We start from the raw sequence: 23,332 nt of genomic DNA, 5'->3' as shown, positions 1-23,332 counted from the left end.
CACAAAGATGGCGGCCAGGAAGGACCAGACTCCGCGGCAGCTCCAGAGTCTGAAGGAGGAGGAGCCCTGACGTCACTTTCATGCGTTTGTTTACTACACTTCCGGCGCGCTGTATGACGTCAGAGCCTGGGAGGCATGGAGGAGACAACATGAATAAAGGCTGGTTAGAGCTGGAGAGCGATCCAGGTACCGGGGGGGACAGTATACAGAGACTGACGTCACAGGGACATATACAACCATTCACTGACGTCACTGCTTGTATTTAACTATTTACTGACGTGTCTGGGTGAATATGGCCGCTCACCAGGTGTATATGACTGTTCACTCATGACCAGACGTAAATAACCACTTGATAACATCACCAGGGGTAGCTGAGCGCTTAGTGACGTCGCGGAGGGTAGCTGACCGCTTGCTGGCGCCTCCGGGGGTAGCTGACATTTTGCTGGAGCCTTCGGGGGCGGCTGACCGCTTGCTGGCGCCTCTGGGGGGTAGCTGACCGCTTGCTGGCGCCTCTGGGGGGTAGCTGACCGCTTGCTGGCGCCTCTGGGGGGTAGCTGACCGCTTGCTGGCGCCGCCGGGGGTAGCTGACCGCTTGCTGGCGCCTCCGGGGGTTGCTGACCGCTTGCTGGCGCCTCCGGGGGCAGCTGACCGCTTGCTGGCGCCTCCGGGGGCAGCTGACCGCTTGCTGGCGCCTCCGGGGGCAGCTGACCGCTTGCTGGCGCCTCCGGGGGCAGCTGACCGCTTGCTGGCGCCTCCGGGGGCAGCTGACCGCTTGCTGGCGCCTCCGGGGGCAGCTGACCGCTTGCTGGCGCCTCCGGGGGCAGCTGATCGCTTGCTGGCGCCTCCGGGGGCAGCTGACCGCTTGCTGGCGCCTCCGGGGGTAGCTGACATCTTGCTGGCGCCTCCGGGGGCAGCTGACCGCTTGCTGGCGCCTCCGGGGGCAGCTGACCGCTTGCTGGCGCCTCCGGGGGCAGCTGACATCTTGCTGGCGCCTCCGGGGGCAGCTGACCGCTTGCTGGCGCCTCTGGGGGCAGCTGACATCTTGCTGGCGCCTCCGGGGGTAGCTGACCGCTTGCTGGCGCCTCTGGGGGCAGCTGACCGCTTGCTGGCGCCTCCGGGGGTAGCTGACCGCTTGCTGGCGTCAATAGTCATGTATAAATTTTGGCTCCTCCCCTTCCTGTCTTCCAGGTCTCTTCACGTTGCTGGTGGAGGATTTTGGTGAGTAATTATTTTACCGATTCTGTGGCGACCAATCATCTGGGCTCTCCCTGCGGTGGGCGGGGCGGTGACTTGCCGCCGCCTCTCCTCGGTCCTATATCTGACAGGACTGATGGCCGTATCTGTCCACACAAGCAAAGGCATGATAGGGCGTGTGGAGGAGGGGTTATATAGGGGGGTGTAGAAGCGTGTCAGTATATTCGGGGGGTGTCGTCACCGCTCTGATACCTGTCTGATCCCCCAGGTGTGAAGGGCGTACAGGTGGAGGAGATCTATGACCTTCAGAGCAAGTGCCCGGGGTATGTCGTCCCCCCTCATTGTGTGTGTGACCCTGTGACCTCTGTCTGATCCCCCCTCACTGTGTGTGTGACCCTGTGACCTCTGACCGATCCCCCCTCACTGTGTGTGTGTGTGACCTCTGACCGATCCCCCCTCACTGTGTGTGTGACCCTGTGACCTCTGACCGATCCCCCCTCACTGTGTGTGTGTGTGACCTCTGACCGATCCCCCCTCACTGTATGTGACCCTGTGACCTCTGTCCCATCCCCCCTCACTTTGTGTGTGACCCTGTGACCTCTGTCCCATCCCCCCTCACTGCTCTTATCCCCTCCTCCGCAGGCCGGTTTACGGCTTCATCTTCTTATTCAAATGGATTGAGGAGCGGCGCTCGCGCAGGAAGGTGTCCACGCTGCTGGACGACACGTCAGTCATGGAGGACGAGGTGGTCAATAACATGTTCTTTGCCCATCAGGTGGGTGTACAGACAATGGCTCCTCCATCTTGAGTCTCGTCTTCTCCGTCTCACCAGTGTTTTCTTTCTCTCCCAGCTGATCCCTAATTCCTGCGCCACCCACGCCCTCCTGAGCGTCCTGCTGAACTGCAGCGGGGTCCACCTGGGGCCCACCCTGAGCCGCATCAAGGACTTCACCAAAGGCTTCAGCCCTGAGGTAATAGGACCTACCTGTATACACACCTGCCTGTAGCCCCGGGTACTTACCTGTATACACACCTGCCTGTAGCCCCGGGCACTTACCTGTATACACACCTGCCTGTAGCCCCGGGCACTTACCTGTATACACACCTGCCTGTAGCCCCGGGCACTTACCTGTATACACACCTGCCTGTAGCCCCGGGCACTTACCTGTATACACACCTGCCTGTAGCCCCGGGCACTTACCTGTATACACACCTGCCTGTAGCCCCGGGCACTTACCTGTATACACACCTGCCTGTAGCCCCGGGTACTTACCTGTATACACACCTGCCTGTAGCCCCGGGCACTTACCTGTATACACACCTGCCTGTAGCCCCGGGCACTTACCTGTATACACACCTGCCTGTACCCCCGGGTACTTACCTGTATACACACCTGCCTGTAGCCCCGGGCACTTACCTGTATACACACCTGCCTGTAGCCCCGGGCACTTACCTGTATACACACCTGCCTGTAGCCCCGGGTACTTACCTGTATACATAGCTGCCTGTAGCCCCGGGCACTTACCTGTATACATACCTGCCTGTACCCCCGGGTACTTACCTGTATACACACCTGCCTGTAGCCCCGGGTACTTACCTGTATACATAGCTGCCTGTAGCCCCGGGCACTTACCTGTATACACACCTGCCTGTAGCCCTGGGTACTTACCTGTATACATAGCTGCCTGTAGCCCCGGGTACTTACCTGTATACACACCTGCCTGTACCCCCGGGTACTTACCTGTATACACACCTGCCTGTACCCCCGGGTACTTACCTGTATACACACCTGCCTGTAGCCCCGGGTACTTACCTGTATACACACCTGCCTGTAGCCCCGGGTACTTACCTGTATGCATAGCTGCCTGTAGCTCCGGGTACTTACCTGTATACATACCTGCCTGTAACCCGGGTACTTACCTGTATACATACCTGCCTGTAGCCCCGGGTACTTGCCTGTATACACACCTGCCTGTAGCCCCGGGCACTTACCTGTATACACACCTGCCTGTAGCCCCGGGCACTTACCTGTATACACACCTGCCTGTACCCCCGGGTACTTACCTGTATACACACCTGCCTGTAGCCCCGGGCACTTACCTGTATACACACCTGCCTGTAGCCCCGGGCACTTACCTGTATACACACCTGCCTGTAGCCCCGGGTACTTACCTGTATACATAGCTGCCTGTAGCCCCGGGCACTTACCTGTATACATACCTGCCTGTACCCCCGGGTACTTACCTGTATACACACCTGCCTGTAGCCCCGGGTACTTACCTGTATACATAGCTGCCTGTAGCCCCGGGCACTTACCTGTATACACACCTGCCTGTAGCCCTGGGTACTTACCTGTATACATAGCTGCCTGTAGCCCCGGGTACTTACCTGTATACACACCTGCCTGTACCCCCGGGTACTTACCTGTATACACACCTGCCTGTACCCCCGGGTACTTACCTGTATACACACCTGCCTGTAGCCCCGGGTACTTACCTGTATACACACCTGCCTGTAGCCCCGGGTACTTACCTGTATGCATAGCTGCCTGTAGCTCCGGGTACTTACCTGTATACATACCTGCCTGTAACCCGGGTACTTACCTGTATACATACCTGCCTGTAGCCCCGGGTACTTACCTGTATACATACCTGCCTGTAACCCCGGGTACTTACCTGTATACACACCTGCCTGTAGCCCCGGGCACTTACCTGTATACACACCTGCCTGTAGCCCCGGGCACTTACCTGTATACATACCTGCCTGTGACCCCGGGCACTTACCTGTATACATACATACCTGCCTGTAGCCCCGGGCACTTACCTGTATACATACCTGCCTGTACCCCCGGGTACTTACCTGTATACATACCTGCCTGTGACCCTGGGCACTTACCTGTATACATACCTGCCTGTAGCCCCGGGTACTTACCTGTATACACACCTGCCTGTAGCCCCGGGTACTTACCTGTATACACACCTGCCTGTAGCCCCGGGCACTTACCTGTATACACACCTGCCTGTAGCCCCGGGCACTTACCTGTATACACACCTGCCTGTAGCCCCGGGTACTTACCTGTATACATACCTGCCTGTACCCCCGGGCACTTACCTGTATAGACACCTGCCTGTAGCCCCGGGCACTTACCTGTATACATACCTGCCTGTAACCCCGGGCACTTACTTGTATACATACCTGCCTGTAGCCCCGGGTACTTACCTGTATACATACCTGCCTGTAGCCCTGGGTACTTACCTGTTTACATACCTGCCTGTACCCCCGGGTACTTACCTGTATACATACCTGCCTGTAACCCCGGGTACTTACCTGTATACATACCTGCCTGTAACCCCGGGTACTTACCTGTATACATACCTGCCTGTGACCCCGGGCACTTACCTGTGTACATACCTGCCTGTGACCCCGGGCACTTACCTGTATACATACCTGCCTGTAGCCCCGGGTACTTACCTGTATACATACCTACCTGTATACATACCTGCCTGTAGCCCCGGGTACTTACCTGTATACATACCTGCCTGTACCCCCGGGTACTTACCTGTATACATACCTGCCTGTAACCCCGGGTACTTACCTGTATACATACCTGCCTGTAACCCCGGGTACTTACCTGTATACATACCTGCCTGTGACCCCGGGCACTTACCAGTGTACATACCTGCCTGTGACCCCGGGCACTTACCTGTATACATACCTGCCTGTACCCCCGGGTACTTACCTGTATACATACCTGCCTGTGACCCCGGGTACTTACCTGTATACATACCTGCCTGTGACCCCGGGTACTTACCTGTATACACACCTGCCTGTACCCCCGGGCACTTACCTGTATACATACCTGCCTGTACCCCCGGGTACTTACCTGTATACACACCTGCCTGTAACCCGGGTACTTACCTGTATACATACCTGCCTGTACCCCCAGGTACTTACCTGTATACACACCTGCCTGTACCCCCGGGCACTTACCTGTATGCATACCTGCCTGTAACCCCGGGCACTTACCTGCCTGTACCCCCGGGTACTTACCTGTATACATACCTGCCTGTGACCCCGGGTACTTACCTGTATACATACCTGCCTGTAGCCCCGGGTACTTACCTGTATACATACCTGCCTGTGACCCCGGGTACTTACCTGTATACATACCTGCCTGTAGCCCCGGGTACTTACCTGTATACATACATACCTGCCTGTAGCCCCGGGCACTTACCTGTATACATACCTGCCTGTAGCCCCGGGTACTTACCTGTATACATACCTGCCTGTGACCCCGGGTACTTACCTGTATACATACCTGCCTGTAGCCCCGGGTACTTACCTGTATACATACCTGCCTGTGACCCCGGGTACTTACCTGTATACATACCTGCCTGTAGCCCCGGGTACTTACCTGTATACACACCTGCCTGTAGCCCCGGGTACTTACCTGTATACACACCTGCCTGTAGCCCCGGGCACTTACCTGTATACATACCTGCCTGTAGCCCCGGGTACTTACCTGTATACATACCTGCCTGTAGCCCCGGGTACTTACCTGTATACATACATACCTGCCTGTAGCCCCGGGCACTTACCTGTATACATACCTGCCTGTAGCCCCGGGTACTTACCTGTATACATACCTGCCTGTGACCCCGGGTACTTACCTGTATACATACCTGCCTGTAGCCCCGGGTACTTACCTGTATACATACCTGCCTGTGACCCCGGGCACTTACTGTCACCTTCTTCTCCTCCTGTAGAGTAAAGGTTACGCCATTGGGAACGCTCCAGAACTGGCGAAAGCTCATAACAGCCATGCCAGGTAAGTCCTGGGGTCGGGGGCTCCACTTGTTTTTAATGCAGTTCTACTTTCTTTTGCAATACTAAAGCCCCGCCCCCCATATTAACCCTTTCTCTCCTCCACAGACCAGAGCCGCGTCACCTGCCAGAGAAGCAGAACGGCATCAGCGCTGTGCGCACCATGGAGGCCTTTCACTTTGTCAGTTACGTTCCCATTAAGGGTCGCCTCTTTGAGCTGGATGGCCTGAAGGTTTACCCGATAGATCATGGTGAGAGAATCCCTCCCATTCACTGACAGCAAGCAGAGATTGTGACTGTAGTGAAACAATAAAGCAGAGGGTCTATTAGACTGTACCGGCCCTTTAAGCCGTGATCAGAACAAGGCACATATGTTGTCATCTGTCGGTTCTGACAACCCTTCCTCTTGTTGTCAGGTCCTTGGGCAGAGGATGAGGAGTGGACCGACAAGGCTCGCAGGGTGATCATGGAGAGGATTGGACTGGCCACAGCAGGGTAAGAGTGTGCCCGGCCGCTGCCCGGACCACTGACGTCGTCTGTAGGCCTCGCTCTATGATCTCTTCGTCTTTCCCATACAGGGAGCCGTATCACGACATTCGCTTCAACCTGATGGCCGTGGTGCCCGACCGGAGGCTGAAGTATGAGAGCAGACTCAATATCCTAAAGATGAACCGTCAGACCGTGCTGGAGGCTTTACAGCAGGTAACAGGAGGAGACCCCAGCCCATAGGCGGCCATATTATAAGCTGCTCCATGATCAGCCCCTCATCTCATCTCTTGGTCTCTAGTTAATCCGGGTGACGCAGCCAGAGCTGATCCAGGCCCAGAAACCCTCCGAGGGCCAGAATAATGAGGAGTCCAAGGCGAAGTCCGCAGCGAGCCAGGAGGGAACCAACGCGGCCAATACCTCCAATAATCCTACAGGTACATGACTGTGTGAACTGGGGCTAAGGGGTGCTGCACTGGTTATAAGAACACAAAAAGCTGAGTAGCAACCAGTCTGTCAGATCACGATGGACTTCAGCAGATTTCCAGGGGGCGTCAGGCTGTCCGGCCACAGTGGCCACAGGGGTTTGCTCCATGTGTATTTGCTTTACCTTGTACCTCTCGTTGTAGATGTGAGTGGAGACGCAGCAGGGTCGGCCCAGCGAACGGCTGCAACTACTCCATACAACAAACACAACGCTGGTCCTCACAATGGGGGCAGCGCAACGTCACAGGCTCCCCGACTCCCTGCTTTTCTGGACAACCATAACTATGCCAAGTCCCCAATGCAGGTCAGTGCGGGGGGAGACAGTCGGGGGTTGGTAGGGGACGATGGCAGGCACTGCGGCATATGGGTGGTGGTCACTCCTGGAGGGTCTGGGGTGCAGCAAAGTAGTTTGTAGTGAAGGTTCACACACATGGTCTGCACTTTATAGGAAGAAGAAGACTTGGCAGCAGGCGTTGGGCGATCCCGAGGAATCCCACCACCCTCTCCAGACTCTGATGAAGAAGAGGATGAGGAAACGGAGACCTCGACAAGACCACCGCCCCTTTCAGGGTGAGAGAAACCCCACTAGACGCCACCTATTTACTGCTGTGAGGGAGGTTGGTGGGTCATCTACAGGGACTAGAGGTGGACATGGTGGCTCTTGGTGACAACAACAGACCACGCTGTATGATCTTCTGCTGTTGTCACCTGATACATTGAGGGTCTGCAGATTTCAGCTGGTCGGGGCGTCAGCCGTGTATTACCATGGTAGCGGACATCGCTTCTAAATAGATCTATCCCATCTCCTGTAGGTTCAAGAGGAGAAGCTCCGAGTCTCTGCCGCCCCCTCCGGGTCCTGAGCTTCCCGCTAATGTCTTGGCTGAGAAGTTAAAGGAAACTCAAAAGGAACTCTCATCCCCCCTCTCTATAAAGACCGTGGCCCCTGCGGCCCCTCATTCTCAGCCATCTCCAACCCCCAGCAATGAGAGTACAGACACTGCTTCAGAAATCGGCAGTGCCTTCAACTCTCCCCTGCGCTCCCCTCTGAGATCGGCCAACCCCACCCGACCCTCCAGTCCCGTCACATCTCATTTGTCCAAGGTCCTGTTTGGAGAGGAGGAGCCGCTTCTGCGTTTGGACTCTGTGCGATACAACCGGGCCGTGCGGGAACTGGGACCGCTGGTGGGCACTGGGATACTACACCTCAGCAGAGACGGCCATCTTTGTACCCTCAGCCGGATGGGTGGGTATGATGGGAGTTATCAGAAATCCCTGATTGGTGGAGGATAAGTGTTTTTTAACAGCACATCCCCTTTAAGGTGATGCTTAAAGGAGGTATCACCATCGTGGCCAGAGTATAGAGTGAGGGGGGTAAGGACGGATTCTTTTTGTGTTCTCAGATTCTGGAAAGGTCTCCCCGAAAATCATCAAACTGGAAGAAGGAAGAGAGAACTCTGAGGCGGACGGATCCCGCTGCAAAGCCCCCGATGCTCCAGGGCCGGTAGGCGACAGGTTTTCTCCAAAGGTGAGGGCTCCTGTGTCTGTCTATTACGATGTAACAGGTTTGTCAGACTTGAGTGACACATGTAGAAGACTAATCCCCCTCCCCACCCCAATATTCAGTGGTCTCGCCTCTGTGGTCCAGTCTGTAACCCCTTGTTGTCCTCCAGGAGCTCCTGGCTCTGCTGAAGTGCGTAGAAGCAGAAATCGCCACCTCCGAGGCTTGTCTTCGAGAAGAGCTGGAAAAGCGCAAGAAGTTCAAGGTAGCGTTTAGCCGCTGATCTCCGTTCCCTCCTCCTTCCCTTCGTCACTTCATTCACCGCTTCTCTCCTGTCTTTCCAGATTGATGACCAGAGACGGACGCACAACTATGACGAGTTCATCTGCGCCTTCATCTCCATGTTAGCTCAGGAAGGTAAGTGTCCGGCCTGGCGGTGGGGTTGTTGGCCGGGGGGCCCGGTACTAACTCCTCCTCTCCGTCCCTAGGAATGTTGGCCAGCTTGGTGGAGCAGAACATCTCTGTGAGGAGACGGCAGGGGGTCAGCATCGGTCGCCTCCACAAACAGAGGAAGCCGGACCGTCGTAAGCGTTCTCGTCCCTACAAGGCCAAGCGGCAGTGATGATAACCCTGTAGACGGTGTCGGGGTCATAGACGGGGTGGCCCTGTAGTCACACACATGTACATGATGTATATAGATGGTTTTTATATCTTTGCTGCATACTCATGTCCTATATCACCTGTATACACTGACTGCTTTGTAGTTGTCCGCTCCCCTACATTCTCTACGTTATTTTGCGTGTTGGATACTTGTCACATGACCGTTCTCTTCCAGTACACGCTGGTGTTACGCTGCGGGCAGGTCCCAGACTGGCTGGATCCATTGCATCCTGATCAGCACACATCACACTAAGCCAAGTCCCTGTAGGTGACCTATGGGGACCGCCGTATATTCACCTATAGACTCTATGTTGTAGCTGTTCATTTTGTTATGTAATAAACATGAAAAAAAAAATGCATGAAAACTTGTGTGTGATGTACTGAGCGTGTGCGGAGGGGTTGGAGTATTTATGTGCAGTCCTGACAATCCTCACTGACACACTGTAACGTCTGTCAGCTGTGCGACACTTAACCATTTACTGACAGCAGATCTAGTAGAGGGAAGTATGGAGTGTGTTATTTCTAGATACTCCTAACATTCCTGGTGGGAGTCCACTCACAGATGACCGAGCATCAGACACATGGCGATGACACTTTATGTAGTGGGATATATATATACATATACGCGCTGGGCTGTGGTAAGTCTGCAGGGACAGTCTATAAATCTGCAGGGATCTGTTGGTCACTGCTCATGTCTGGCGCCTCCACGTGATCACTCAGTCCTTGTCATCAGTAATCGAGGGCACATATTAGGGCCACGCCGCGCTTTATCCAGTGTGACTGGGGCCGGCTACTGGGAAGCTCCACCGCGATGACGTAGTTGGTGGAATGGCCGGTGGTTGAGAGCGTTCCTGTGAAGAAGACAATCTATGAAGACCCCATAACATGGAGACTGTGCCCTGTAGTTGGAGGTTTTCTATTCTTCACTTACCTGCCCGCGTCAGCGTCTTATAAATGGGGCACAGGTACGTCCCGGATAGGGGCGGCTTGCGTTCAGGCACAGGGAGGAGCCAGATGACGGCCATCTCTGTGTAAAGTTCTTTGGGCTTAGACTCTGCCAGTTGCATCGTGGTCTTGTCCCAACAAGCTCCTTCCAGATACAAGCCGTGTATATAACAGCCCTCCGAGGGGCGCTCCTGCAGATCTGTTACGGTCTCACTGAGGACCTGGACAGGATATAAAGGGACAAACTATTGCCGCAATCTCATTTATATCCACAATGTAGGAGACGTCATGACCGTGTGTGACAGAGGTGAGACCAAGAGACTAGGAGGTGTCGGTGCCACATCTGTGGTTCAATGGCTTCCACCCCTGTGTTACGTATAGGACGCACGTGTGAAGTGTTTCCGTACAGCTGATTGCTGTGGGGGCCGGCTGCTGGTCCTCCACAGATCAGATATTTATGGCCATAAAAACCTTAACCCTGGACAACCCTTTAAAGGGTTAATGACATTGTGACATGGGATGTTGGGTAATGATCTCACCTTAAAATCAAAGGAGATTGTATCAATGGAAATCACGTGTTTCCTTGCAAAATTTTGCAAAGTTCCGGTTAAGAACGCCTGGGGAAAGAACAATCCGCTGATCCAGAAGACGGCAGGGATCCCGTCTGTGATCCACTTCTGAAGGAAGTCGATCCTTTGTAGGAGATCTATGACCCAGGAGGCCAGAGGCTTGAGGGATGGATAGGCCTACAAAGATGGAGATCAGCTGCATTAACCCAAGCAGTGTAACGTGGGGTCCCGTCCCGGGCGGCCTTACATTTGGGCAGGACACTCACCTTCGCCCTCCACAGTTCTGGCACAGAGTTGTTATAGAGACTGTTGGCCATGAGCTCCAGCTGGGAGGACATGACTACTTGGCCTTTCATTGCCTTCAGGAGATCCTTCAGGGTCTGGAAGAGGACAGCGAGTAGCCGGTTGTACCTGAGGGGACAGGGACCAATGTAATAAGTAGCATATACAGACAGCAGATCTCGCCGCACGCCCCGGGCCTTACCGTATGACTTCCTGCACCAGGACGGTGTTCATGGATTCTTGGTACATGACCGGATACTTTGCCATCACTTCCTGCACGGAGATGAGCTGTGGAATCTTCTTCAGGATCCCTTCTGCAATTTCTTCAACCATCTACAAAAACATACAAAACGTTTATAGGCCGGACCAATGTGAGGACCGTGTACGTGTAGGTGGAGCTGGTACTCACCTCGTCGCGGCTTCCTCCTGTACTCTGTGTGCGCGGCTGCAGGGTGACCAGAGATCCCAACAAGGCAAAGCTTTCATTCTGAGCAAAGGTGATGTTGGCGTTTTCATGGAGTCCGAACAATTCTGTCAGATCATTGAGGGGAAGAGATCGGATGTACTGGAGGTAACCCTGTGACGGGACGCCAAAGAGGAGACATAGGGTCACCGGACAAGAGGGCCGACACAAATGAGAGCCAACAAGGCAAGTACGAGCACTGGGACACTACATGGCTGTCCATACAAAGCCATCCAGTGCTGTCTATGGACCCTCTGCACACACAGAGACTTCACTGCAAATCTGCACAGTCCCCTTTAAGGGTTAACATCACAAAACGGTCCCTGTTGCAAAGTGTCAGGATATTGCAGTTTAAAGGGAATGTGTCCCTAGTGCGGTTTAGATCCAGTAGGTGGCACAGCCTCAGCACCAGCCCTCCATCACATCCTCCGCCTTGGCATTTCTTGTTATAGTGTGGTCTATGTCTCTCCTCGATACAATCCTTACCCACGTGGCCTGCAGTGGACACAGAGGGTGGTGACTAATATTTGCAGTCACAGGACTTGGCCTGGGCATTGGAGCCGAGGCAGCGCTACCTACTGGATCCACGCCAGGGAGAACCTTTGTCCACTCCATTCTAGTATCTAGCTCCTGTGCTGCGGTGTATCTAGTTGCTTAAGGACCTTTGATGATGTCATCACAGGTCCTGAAGTGGTTCTACACTGAAGCTTATAGCAGGTAGTTAATGGCGCTCATATAGCCGTAGCCACCAGATCAGCATTGTCTTTATAAGCTTCAGGTGTAGCCGCAGAGACTTGTATATTGTCATTGTGATTGCCTAAGGACCTCTGACGTTCCGGATCATCTGTGTACGGTGCGGTACATGGACAGAGTAAGAGATGATACTGCCTCTAGTGACCAACACTGGAATATATTAGAATTACAAGAATAACTTTCCTTTTTCAGTTAAGGGGTTCATGGCATAGACACAGGACACCCAGCCACTCCCCATATCTATCCTCTAAAATGGGGAAATCCCTTTAAAGGGATCCTATCAGTCAGACACAATTTTTTGTAGGTGCCACGTCGGAATAGCCTTAAGAAAGCCTATTCGTCTCCTACCTTTCGTCATCTTTTCCACGCCGCTGTTCGCCTACAATTCCAGTAGACTTACAATACTGTGCAAGCGGCCATTTTCTCGTGGCCTGTGGGCATGCGCAGTCTGCTCTGCCCAAGGCCCGAGGCCTTAGAAGTTACAAGTCATCGCCGGAAGAAGAGGCTGAAGATGGCGCTGCTGAAGAAGAGGAGGCGGCGCTGGAGAGAGTTCTCTCGCAGCATTGGGCCCGCCCCCAGTGCTGCAAAAGAACTCATTTACATATCGACAAGAACCGGGATTGTAGGCGAACGGCAGCGCGGAGAAGATGACGAAAGGTAGGAGATGAATAGCCTTTCTTAAGGCTATTCCGGCGAGGTACCTACAAAAAATTGTGCCTGACTGATAGGATCCCTTTAACTAAAAATGTTTTCTTTTTGTTCCCTTTAAGTTCGGTCTCCATACAGCTGAATGATGGCTATGTACTGCGCTGTATCAGGACTAAGGATCGCTTACATTAAGGTCATACTCCGGACTAATCTGCCGATACACTCCAGACTCGGAGAACGTGTGGCCTTCTTGTAGGACCGGAGGTTGGTAGAAGTCCTGCAGGATGTTGAGCAGACAGCGTCTATCCCAGTCATCAGTGACACGGCCGCCATAGTTAATCTCCCCGGCTGTGTAACGCAGGACCTGCCGCAAAATACAACAGTTTAGCTCTGCACCTTCACGTCTATCACGTCTGTCTCAGGGACTCACCTTGTAAGGGATGTCGGAGTATTCCTCAAGGAACATTCGCAGCTGAGAGATGCAAATCCTGAGATCTCCGTCTGTAAATTCGTAAGGAATGTTGAAGCCCAATGGCCCGAACTTGCGCCTTTCCAGTATGCTCCCGTGGAAGAGGCAGAGAGACAGCAGCAGAGCCTTGTATTCAGGAGCCTGGAGAGACAGCGTGCGTTAGATCAGGAGACATGCAGGATTTGGGATGCCGTGAGCGGTCGGATGAGGTCGGACTCACCTTCCTGCAGTCATTGAGCTGAGCGTCGCTCAGGCTCACGTAGGTGCGCAGCAGGTTGGCTTTCACCCCACGAGGAGGCTCAATGGTGAGCTTAGAGCCATTCTGCAGGATGGATACTGGGAACTGGTTACTGGGCATACTGGTCAGCCAAAGCCTGAAATCCCGATGAACCTAAAGGAACAACCAGTAATATTCTAATACTAGTCAATGACAAGGGTGTGGCAGTATGGAGCAGACATGACAGGTGCTCTCTAGTACCCACCTTATCCGGGTCTATACTCTCTATTAGCCTTTCTAATGAGGGCATCCAGCTTGGGGCAAGATGGCAATTCTGGAAGAATACCCACTTTCCACGTTCCATGGCGTTACGCATCATGGCTTCAGCACGAGGACCCTAAAGACAGAATGGAGGGAAATCCCAAGGAACACAAAAGATGAACAAAGAACAAACGCATGGGTGACTTATAAACTTCAACGGGTAGGTGGAATGGTGGGGGTGTAGGGTAGAAGGGTGGGGGTGTAGGTTCGATAGGTAGGGGTTAGTAAGGGGCACACACCTGTCCTTGGCCCAGGGATATAGCGCTTAGCTTCTTGGAAAACCTCATTTCCTCTGCAAATTTGTAGAGATCGGCAGCCGGGTCAGTCCCAGGTGATAAGATGAAGATCAGTGGTGTGACAGGGGAAGACTCCTTGTATACGGCTCCCAGGTCCGCAGTCTAGATTCAAGAAGGAATAAAATATATCCCTGACCACATCTAAGGTAGTAGCGATCCCCACAGGGACTGTCCACCTCCACTTACCTGAGGTTCGATGAAATTTTGCCCCAGGTGCTGGCAGACATAGTCTTGCATGGCGTTGGTGACTTTGTCCCCTCTTAGACATCGCAGAATCAGTATCTTCTGGAAAGAATCCAATTTCTGGTCCAATTCACCAGGAAGTGGCTCCCTAAAAATCACCGTAATAGATGTGACAGGGGCTCCGGGGTCCTACTACTGCTCTGGGGCGATTTATGGACATTGACCAGATGTAGGACACAAAGTGACACCAGGTTGTCCTCTGCTCACCGGTGCGGCTCGGAGCTGTCGCAGACCCGTCTGTATTCCTCGTGGTGTTGTGTGATTTCCTCCTTGATGCCGCTGAAGTTGCTGAGTGTGCTCAAGGCCTGGATGTCTCTCCACGCTCGCTCGGTCAGCCACTCCACACACGGGTTCTCGGCCAGCGTAGGGGCCGTGCCACCGGACAGCAAGAAGCGCCATTCATCCTGTATACACCATATAATAGTAACTGAGCACAAGAAAAGTATCCGAGTCCTGCCTATAATCCCCACACAGCCTCTGTATCCCCATAGAGAGGGGGCTATAGAGGATCATGGACCATTAACTCCAGAGCTGCGCTCGCCCTGTGGCACCAGGACATTCTTTATGGCACCCTCACCATATTAATGAGCCCTTTGTCCATGAGGATCCGCACACACAGCAGGAAGGAGAACATCAGTTTATGCTTTTCGAAGAGACTGCGGCAGACGTTACAGTAGAGGCTGAAGGTGAAGTACGTGTTGATGTTGGTGATTCTTTTCTCCACCGTTTCTGGAAGAACAAATCCCATATTTATAAAGCTATCTTGACCCCTGCAGAACATTGCATCCAGAGGCCAGATAGGATGCAACGTGGGGAGATGTTGCAGGAGCCTGTAAGTTATATAGGAGAAAGGTAGTGGACGCTAAACCTGCCACCGGCATAACCTGCACCATGGAGAAGATAACTCCATAGGATAGATTACCTGCTCGCTCAGAACTGGCAATAGCAGAGGAGAAGATACCCAGGAACCACTCCAGAGAGTACTGATACATGGGGTCTACATTGGACAGGTCCGAGACACAGAAGAACAGGATCTGCGTCCTTACAGCGACAGGCACATACTGCAGCCGGGTGAGGTCGATGTCTCTTTCCGTCTGCTCAGCCACTTGAACTTTTGCCTGTGGAAAAAGAAAAAAATATACAAAAAAAAGTTGTCAGGTGAGGAGCAAGTCATGGCTGGTGAAGAGAGCCTGCACCTCCATCTGATGATCCCTCACCTTGATCTCTCCAGCTTTGACTTTGGAGGCCTCCAGTACTTTGATCAGATCCACGTCATCCACTGGGTTTCCTTGCGAGGAGCTGAGGCGCATGAGAATCTGGTCTTCAATCTCTTTCAGCTCCTGACGCATTTTAGCATTGGACAGAATTAACTGGTTCTTGGCTTCTTCTAAATCTGGACGTTCTTCAGCCACCACTTGCCCAAGGAGCTGATCCTCTAGGCCACTGGATGGAGATGGATAAGAAAAGACTCAAGAATAGCAAAGCCCATGTTCGGTGATCAAAGACAAGGAAAGCAGCAAATTGGCATCTTCTGGTCTAGAAATGACCTACTCTATGAAGGCCCACCATTACTGGCTAGAGGTGACCACATGGACCACTAGTAATGCCCAGGGCAGTAGACGTCACATTTGCCTCCCCATATTATTTCCATGAGCCGTGAATGTCCTTTACCTGGGAGAAAGGGTGAAGTTGATGAGTGTGACTTTGGTACAGACTTCTGGGGGGTAATGAGGGTTGGGCAGTTTGGTTGTGATGTACATCCTGAAGTCATCATGATATGGAATGACGGCGTCCCCCAGACGTAGGACGGTGCTACCCTGCTGCTTGTATGTCTGTGATATGGAGATATGATGGGAGAGGGTTAGAAGAAGCTTCATGTCACGTGTGCCGAGACCTGGACCACAGGGACAGAATCCCTCGGCTGAACCTTACCTGTTTGAGCAGCACGGGCTCCAGCGCAGGATCCAACTCTTCTCCTACATTCTCCAGTAAGAACGGTTTGCCGAAGCGGATTGCATTTTCTAAACTGCGTAAAAAGTCCCGGTCACTGAGCTTCACCATGTCCAAGCCATTGTCTTTCTCCTGCCAGGGACGAGATTGAACACGAGAGAATGAAATCCAGAATAAGTCCGGCTAAATTAAATAAACTAAATATGAGCGTGCGATTACCGCGATGTTCACCCGGGCTGGGACAAGTTGACTCACCAAGTTTTTGATCCACCTGTTGGCCTGACCCTGAGGGTCGATAAAATGAGACCAGCGTTGTGAGTACTGAGTGATGACTCCATTCTCCACCGATAGTGTGTCATTGGGGAGTCCTGCAATCTGGAAGAAGAAGTGGAAGAGAAGACTTTAGGCAATCTCCTTCCAACCCCACGCCAGAAGATGGGTAACTGTGCAGCATTCGGAGTGAAGCCACAAGAACATCTGACCTGCCAGGAGCGGATCTTCACAGGGTCCCCCAGGGTGCCTATGAGGGATGGCTCCTGTGTGCATGGCACCTCCAGATCCTTCAGCTTCTTAGTCCATTGTTCAAACAGAGACATCCGGTACGGCCCCTGACAATACAGTAAAGCCATAGTCAATGATGTGCCTGATATAGTCCAGCCATATTGTACTCCATGCTATACAGAGTCTCACCGTGAATGGTCCTAGATATGCCAGGAAGCCGGCGCACAGCAGCAGATCTCCCGTCACATTGACCAGGAGGTTCTCCAGGGTTAGGACCGTATCTTGCCAGCGCTGACGCTCATCGGCCAGGCCAGTGATCAGCTACAAGAAGAGAAACCATCAAGTGAATGAAGGAGGAAGAAAGTCCATCAATAAGAAGCAGCTCAGAGGTTTCTTCTACCTTATCAGCGCGGATCAGTTTCTGTTCACACTGGTCACACTTCTGCTCCAGCTCTTCCCTCTTGGACACGCAGTCCCGGTACTTGGCTTGTAACGTTGTGATCCCTTCTTCTACCTCGTTCAGTCTGGCTTTGGCTTCATCCAGCATTTTCTGTGTCACCGCCAAATCTTCCTGAGCTTCTTTTAGTGCTTGCTACAAAAAGCGTAAGAGAAATACGTGCGACTTCAGGGATCAGGGGTTAGTGAGGGTCGCTGGGCCATGGAACGAGCGCTGACATTTACATAGTGCAATATATCCAACCCTTCCTTCATGACAGATCAGCCTGTACTGCAGAGAATCCTTCCAGTGTTGGAGATTTAAAGGGGCTTTCAAGGCCCAAAGCCTTCTTCATACTGATAACCTATCTACAGAATAGATCTGATCCAACATGTGGACCCCACACCGATCAGCTGATCCAGCCGTGTCCCAACATCAGAAGCTAACGCTGTGGACGGGGTCGGAAGCAGCTCTGCTCCTATTCAAGTACACGGACACCACTACCATACAGCAGATGGGGCTGTAGCTATGCATCCCTTACTACCAGACCCATCCGCTGCAGAACCTCCACCGATCAGATACTGATGGCCTGTCCTGTGGATAGATCATGAGTATAAAACCTTGGAAAACCCCTTTAATCTTTACTAATGGAAAGGATTCTTGGCAGTAACAGCAGGCCGGTCATCCCAGAACATTGAGGCCTTTAGGTGTTACAAGGGCTATATACATAACAGGACTCTAGAGGGCGCTATATACTTACTCTTTTGGGCTCCACGGCTTGTGCCACAAAGTGATATTTATGCATGGCCCGGACCCACTGACAGATGGAGGTACAAGCCTTGGACACCCTGGAGATGGCCGCCGGCTGAAACTCCTCATTGTCAATGTACGGCTGTATGGCTTTAATAACGGCATCGGGAATATTATCCTGAGGGGAGAGCGGCCGGTAAAGATCAGGAAATCATTGCTTCATTTTGGACGCCTGACTGACTCCTACCTTGTCAAACTTGAAGAGCCCCTCCAGGAACTTCCCGGGGTCTTGCAGGAGACCTTTCCCCGGCTCCCAGTAGTCGTCTATTTTGCTGCCAGGTTTCTCTCCGGCCACTTTCTTTGGTTTGATGCCTTTCATTATGCAGACAGCTTCAATCACAAGTTTCACTCCCACCGGGGGGCGCTGCATGGCCCTGACCTGATGGAGGAATCGTATATAGGTTTATTGCCTGTATATTGGTGCTATTAGACGGTAACTCCTTATACTCCAGACAGTCACATGTCCCTCCTTAGCTCCACCCACCTCAGTGACATCATTCTTATTAAGGGACTTGAGACTGGCGAGAGCGGCGTCCAGAGCGGGCAGGGCCTCATCCAGGTCCTTCTGGGCATCATCTGCGATTTCTTGAGCTTTACTTGCCTTCTCTGTGGCCTTGGCTTCTTCTATCTGCACCGAAGCCCTGGTGGCTTCAGCGACGACCGTGTCCTCCTGAGACGAGGAGAGCGCGAATGTCAGTCAGCACCGCGGGGACCGAGGACACCTACCAGTCCTCCATACTACAATGACTTACCTCAATTTTCTGCATGGTGGTGACGGTGTCTTGTGCTGCCTCCTCCAGTAATGGCCGCATCACCTCCAGCTCTTCTTGCATCTTGGCCACATCTTCAGCTGTGTGGAGGAGCTGAGAAAATACAAAAGGCAGGAAGGAAGGAAAATGAGCGAAGTCCGAGCCCCAAAGGAGCAGCGACCACGGAACGATGAGCCCTATACGTAGGGATCTACTGCTCTTCATGACACAGGGATCTACTGTTCTCCATGGCATAGGGATCTACTGTTCTTCACGACACAGGGATCTACTGCTCTTCATGGCATAGGGATCTACTGCTCTTCATGGCATAGGGATCTACTGCTCTTCATGGCATAGGGATCTACTGCTCTTCATGGCATAGGGATCTACTGCTCTTCATGACACAGAGATCTACTGCTCTTCATGACACAGGGATCTACTGCTCTCCATGACATAGGGATCTACTGTTCTCCATGACACAGGGATATACTGCTCTTCATGACACAGGGATCTACTGCTCTTTGCAGAAATCTTGTATCTATCAGGAATCCCTTCATAAGATCAGGCCGACCATTAACAAAAGTGGAAGAATTTAAGTGACAATACACGTAAAATAAATGGGGGGCAAACACAACGATTTTGTCAGGGCTGGATGAACATCTGATCTGATGGATGTTCCAACTCTCTCCCATTGGCAGCTGTCGGGGAGAAAGAAGATCCCTAGTGAGGGGTGCAGGAGTGTAACCTGTGCGGGCTACAGACGGCCCCTTCCTCCTCACCTTATCCAGCCCACTCTTCATCCTCTCCTTGGCAGTCTTGATCTCCATCAGTTTTTTCCCGATCAGACTGGAGTATATACCCAGCAGCTCCAGGTAGCTCTTGGGTGTGATATAGTTATGGCGAGAGAGCTCGGCCAAGTATTGGCGGGACTTCACAGCGACAGACTGATGCATCTCCACACACATCTGGATCTGGAGCAGGAACATACACACGACTATGGTGAATCTATGTTACATTCATTGGAGGAGAACCTCTGCTGTCTCCAACCTACCATGCCTGGGACCACAGATTCTCGGGACTCCAGCTCTGGGATCTCCATGAGGAATGAGGAGGCCACAGACTGTAAGGCTTCCGTCGGCCATTCATCAAACCAATCTATGGTGCAACAAGTCACCAAAGATGGGAACTGCCTCAAACGGGAGCGGAAGACCTCACCTATTGGGCTGGAGAGGAGGAATAGAGATAAGACCTGCGCCAATTCTTGCTTGGCTTCAGTAGGAGGGTGTGAAGGAATCGTACCTCATGCACAGCACTGTATGGATGTTGCCCCTCACCCGTCTGGTGTAGGCGGCCATGAGGTTGGCTTTGGTTGGCTGTTGCCCCATGTCTTGTACCAGTGGCTTCATGACGGTGACGATCTGATCCTGTTCCTCAGGTCCGTACAAGTTGGGGATGTCACCGGAATTCAAGATGTTATTGATGTCTTCGAGGAAAGACTCATTCTTAATCTTGAAGAGAAGATAACATAGGACAAGGAAATTATTGTAAAACTGCAGTAAAAAACCTTTAGCTGACATCTGGTTATCTATGATATAAAAGATGGTGCCGGCCAACCTGAGTGTCAGTGAACAGGAAGGTGATGGGCGTATTCTGCAGCCCGGCCTTCAGCAGGATTCCCTTAATGTCTTCTCTCCACTCCGGGATGCCATAGTTCTTGGAAAGTTCAATCTGGAAGCATTCATATTCTGCCCTGGAAAGACATTGCACAGAGGTGAATCCAGGGGTAACATGGCATAGATCGGGGTAGTCAACCTGCCAAATACAGGAAGTAGCTGGAGACAGCATGGGAGTCTATGGACAATATATACCACTGTGTGACTATTCACTGGTATACACTGGAGGACCTTACACTTATGGCAGACTTATGTGGAGAACCTTCCCTAAAAGTAGTGAGTACCCCAATATACATAAAGCGGGACATATAGGCCCTTACATGTGACTGGCCAGTCTGGTCAGTGACTGTCTTCCGCTTCCTCCGACACCTAATAGCAGGGCATTGCCAAGTGGTTGACGTAGGACCCGACTGATCCGGCAAATATGTTGAATGGCGTCTAAGAAAAGAACCAGCTTCATCTTTGTTGTGTTGATCTGGTTATAATCTTCCATGTAATCCGCCAAGACTTGGAGGAGCTGATAAAATAAACGTAAGTGACCACTGGGGCCAAGCACACATGGACGCACATGGACGCACATGGACTCACATGGACACACATGAACTCACACAAACTCACATGGACTCACATGAACTCACACGGACTCACATGGACACACACGGACTCACATGGACTCACATGAACTCACACGGACTCACATGGACTCACATGGACGCACATGAACTCACATGGACACACATGGACTCTCATGGACTCACATGGACTCACATGGACACACATAGACTCACATGGACACACATAGACTCACATGGACACACATGGACTCTCATGGACTCACATGGACACACATAGACTCACATTGACTCACATTGACTCACATTGGTTGTCTGGTTTCATGGATTTTTTATACCTTTTCTCGGTCCTCAATGAGCTGATATGATTTGGAGTCAGATCCGGAGGTCATAAAATCACCGTATAGTACAGGCTGCTGGGGTATCACCTCCTCAAAGGTGGCCCCAAATTCCTGCATCCGAGCCTTCATGAGGTCATCAAACCATCTGCGGTCTTCATCGTTCACCAATCGGTCCTGGAAAACCCGGCAGGATTCATGGTACCACAACTTCAACAGGCAAAGCTTGTCCTACAAGAGAGAATAGACACCGATGACCACTGGTGCGATATAGAGTCAGTAGGACCAACAATAAGTCCCCAAAATTGTTATCACCTAAAGGTTAAGGAGCCCTCGCCTCGTACTGACTGGTAGACAACACTGGCGGACGCTCACCTCAATCTTAGCAGGCTCAGTCATCAATATTCCTTGGAAAACCTTGGACAGGTCCCGGAGATTGAAGGTGTAGTGAGACTTGGCCGGGGTGGGCAGCAGCTGAGAGGTGATGGTGTTGTAGACTTTAATGGACGCCTCCACTAGCTGCTCGGTCAGGGCCTGAACGGCCGGGGCCCCCGCTGCAAGGAAGGAAGAACAGGCAGGTCTAGGTGTGTACGGCGCACAATGGGACGCTCCATGGACTGGCACAATATTGATCATGACTTAGCACTAGGAGAGGAACGCAGGACCCTTAATGTGATTAAGCCTGGGGGAGGGTATGGGGTGACCGAATGACACGTAATACAGCCACATGTATGCTAATATGTCTGACACTGGCCGTTGTCAATAAAGGGTCCGGACTACAGGAAAGATTTCCCGCTTGGCCTCAAGTATGCTTTAAGGATTAGAAAACATTATGCCGACAGCTCAGAGGACGGGCCGTGCGACCAACAGACGTGACTTCCTGAGAAGAAGAAATCAGCCATGTTCTTCTAATCCTGCACATCCCCTTTAAGATCCCCACTAATCTGATAACAGATACCACAGCTAATACTCAATTACTGAAGATTTCATTCATATAAAATGTCATTAGTCCAGAATCAGAGTTAGCACAATATCCCGAACCGTTCTCCATCTTAGACCTCTCCTTCTCCATCTTGGCCCCTTCCTTCTCCATCTCGGCCCCTTCCTTCTCCATCTCGGCTCCTTCCTTCTCCATCTCGGCTCCTTCCTTCTTCATCTCAGCCTCCGTCCTTCTCCATCTCGGCCCCTTCCTTCTTCATCTCGGCCCCCACCTTCACCATCTTGGCCCTGTCCTTCTCCATCTCGGCCCCATCCTTCTCCATCTTGGCCCTGTCCTTCTCCATCTCGGCCCCATCCTTCTCCATCTTGGCCCTGTCCTTCTCCATCTCAGCCCCCTCCTTGTCCATCTTGGCCACCGTCCTACTCAATCTTGGCCCCCTCCTTCCTCACCTTCGTCATTCCTCGTCTTCGTCCTCGGTCACTTACCCATCCAGCTTCCCAGAATGGTGGAGAAGATCCGGCTCTTGCTGCTGTCGCCCATCTCAGTAAAGCACAGGTAGTTGAAGTGACGCATGAGACGAGGTGACACTGGATTCCGGCCTCCTCCCGGGGGTCCCATGGCGCACAGAAAATTAATGTCCACTAATTTCTTGAAGACCCCTGCCAAAATGTAAAGATTACTAAAAACATTGGTCACAAACCACAGCCTGGGGATGTTATCTTCAATCCATGTCCCCGAATCCCAAGAGGCTGCACCGAACTAAAGTAAATGTCTAGAGGGGCCCTCTGTCCTTAGGGGCCACATGACATGTGAAGGTGACATATATGACCAGTCCGTACCTATCTGCTTGCGGTCATACCATCCCCCGTGGTCCATCCACTGCCTCAGCAGCTCGATAGGTGGCTGGGCTCCGTACGTCTCCAGGGCCGGCATGTTCATGTCATCAATGAAGAAGATAAAGTAGCGCCCGAGAGGTGGTCCGAACACCCCCTTCCTCCTGCAATGACAG

At 52.4% G+C, this 23,332-nt stretch overlaps 2 protein-coding genes across 2 annotated transcripts in view; one reads left to right on the top strand and one right to left on the bottom strand.

Moving 5' to 3' along the window:
• The first annotated feature begins 113 nt into the window (after positions 1 to 113).
• Positions 114 to 9,494, top strand: BAP1 (BRCA1 associated deubiquitinase 1). Its single transcript, XM_075287738.1, has 17 exons — positions 114 to 186; positions 1,189 to 1,218; positions 1,463 to 1,517; positions 1,837 to 1,969; positions 2,046 to 2,165; positions 5,961 to 6,022; positions 6,127 to 6,269; positions 6,435 to 6,513; positions 6,597 to 6,720; positions 6,806 to 6,941; positions 7,134 to 7,294; positions 7,439 to 7,560; positions 7,803 to 8,233; positions 8,391 to 8,515; positions 8,661 to 8,753; positions 8,833 to 8,905; positions 8,977 to 9,494. Exons 1-17 carry the CDS (start codon positions 114 to 116, stop codon positions 9,108 to 9,110), a joined length of 2,094 nt encoding a protein of 697 aa, XP_075143839.1. The 3' UTR covers positions 9,111 to 9,494.
• Positions 9,495 to 9,863: 369 nt separating this feature from the next.
• DNAH1 (dynein axonemal heavy chain 1) overlaps positions 9,864 to 23,332 on the bottom strand; it is a 49,009-nt gene continuing 35,540 nt past the window's right edge. Inside the window, exons 44-78 of the mRNA XM_075286664.1 lie at positions 23,163 to 23,320; positions 22,809 to 22,982; positions 21,759 to 21,937; positions 21,384 to 21,614; positions 20,794 to 20,990; positions 20,415 to 20,550; positions 20,100 to 20,308; positions 19,852 to 20,023; positions 19,580 to 19,771; positions 18,804 to 18,914; positions 18,536 to 18,721; positions 18,239 to 18,430; positions 18,002 to 18,169; positions 17,206 to 17,397; positions 16,995 to 17,126; positions 16,787 to 16,912; positions 16,560 to 16,679; positions 16,287 to 16,436; positions 16,026 to 16,186; positions 15,572 to 15,797; positions 15,277 to 15,472; positions 14,932 to 15,083; positions 14,562 to 14,758; positions 14,298 to 14,442; positions 14,055 to 14,213; positions 13,760 to 13,891; positions 13,498 to 13,668; positions 13,239 to 13,418; positions 12,996 to 13,172; positions 11,354 to 11,521; positions 11,147 to 11,277; positions 10,929 to 11,073; positions 10,633 to 10,839; positions 10,080 to 10,314; positions 9,864 to 9,999 (exon numbers count right to left, since the gene is read on the bottom strand). Coding sequence (XP_075142765.1) covers positions 9,878 to 9,999; positions 10,080 to 10,314; positions 10,633 to 10,839; positions 10,929 to 11,073; positions 11,147 to 11,277; positions 11,354 to 11,521; positions 12,996 to 13,172; positions 13,239 to 13,418; positions 13,498 to 13,668; positions 13,760 to 13,891; positions 14,055 to 14,213; positions 14,298 to 14,442; positions 14,562 to 14,758; positions 14,932 to 15,083; positions 15,277 to 15,472; positions 15,572 to 15,797; positions 16,026 to 16,186; positions 16,287 to 16,436; positions 16,560 to 16,679; positions 16,787 to 16,912; positions 16,995 to 17,126; positions 17,206 to 17,397; positions 18,002 to 18,169; positions 18,239 to 18,430; positions 18,536 to 18,721; positions 18,804 to 18,914; positions 19,580 to 19,771; positions 19,852 to 20,023; positions 20,100 to 20,308; positions 20,415 to 20,550; positions 20,794 to 20,990; positions 21,384 to 21,614; positions 21,759 to 21,937; positions 22,809 to 22,982; positions 23,163 to 23,320 — 5,929 coding nt within the window. The 3' untranslated portion in view covers positions 9,864 to 9,877. The remainder of the gene's footprint in view (positions 10,000 to 10,079; positions 10,315 to 10,632; positions 10,840 to 10,928; positions 11,074 to 11,146; positions 11,278 to 11,353; positions 11,522 to 12,995; positions 13,173 to 13,238; positions 13,419 to 13,497; positions 13,669 to 13,759; positions 13,892 to 14,054; positions 14,214 to 14,297; positions 14,443 to 14,561; positions 14,759 to 14,931; positions 15,084 to 15,276; positions 15,473 to 15,571; positions 15,798 to 16,025; positions 16,187 to 16,286; positions 16,437 to 16,559; positions 16,680 to 16,786; positions 16,913 to 16,994; positions 17,127 to 17,205; positions 17,398 to 18,001; positions 18,170 to 18,238; positions 18,431 to 18,535; positions 18,722 to 18,803; positions 18,915 to 19,579; positions 19,772 to 19,851; positions 20,024 to 20,099; positions 20,309 to 20,414; positions 20,551 to 20,793; positions 20,991 to 21,383; positions 21,615 to 21,758; positions 21,938 to 22,808; positions 22,983 to 23,162; positions 23,321 to 23,332) is intronic.

This window comes from Leptodactylus fuscus, chromosome 9, assembly GCF_031893055.1.
Source record: "Leptodactylus fuscus isolate aLepFus1 chromosome 9, aLepFus1.hap2, whole genome shotgun sequence".
Taxonomy (NCBI): domain Eukaryota; kingdom Metazoa; phylum Chordata; class Amphibia; order Anura; family Leptodactylidae; genus Leptodactylus; species Leptodactylus fuscus.
Note: the sequence above shows the minus strand (reverse complement) of the source record. Positions and strands in the feature narration are given on the sequence as shown.

Excerpts from the sequence above, each read along its gene's own strand:
- BAP1 (XM_075287738.1), top strand. The coding sequence starts at position 114 with ATGACGTCAGAGCCTGGGAGGCATGGAGGAGACAACATGAATAAAGGC. Across the intron at positions 6,514-6,596 it reads ATTGGACTGGCCACAGCAGG|GGAGCCGTATCACGACATTC; the intron begins GTAAGAGTGTGC and ends TTTCCCATACAG. Across the intron at positions 8,234-8,390 it reads TTGTACCCTCAGCCGGATGG|ATTCTGGAAAGGTCTCCCCG; the intron begins GTGGGTATGATG and ends TTGTGTTCTCAG.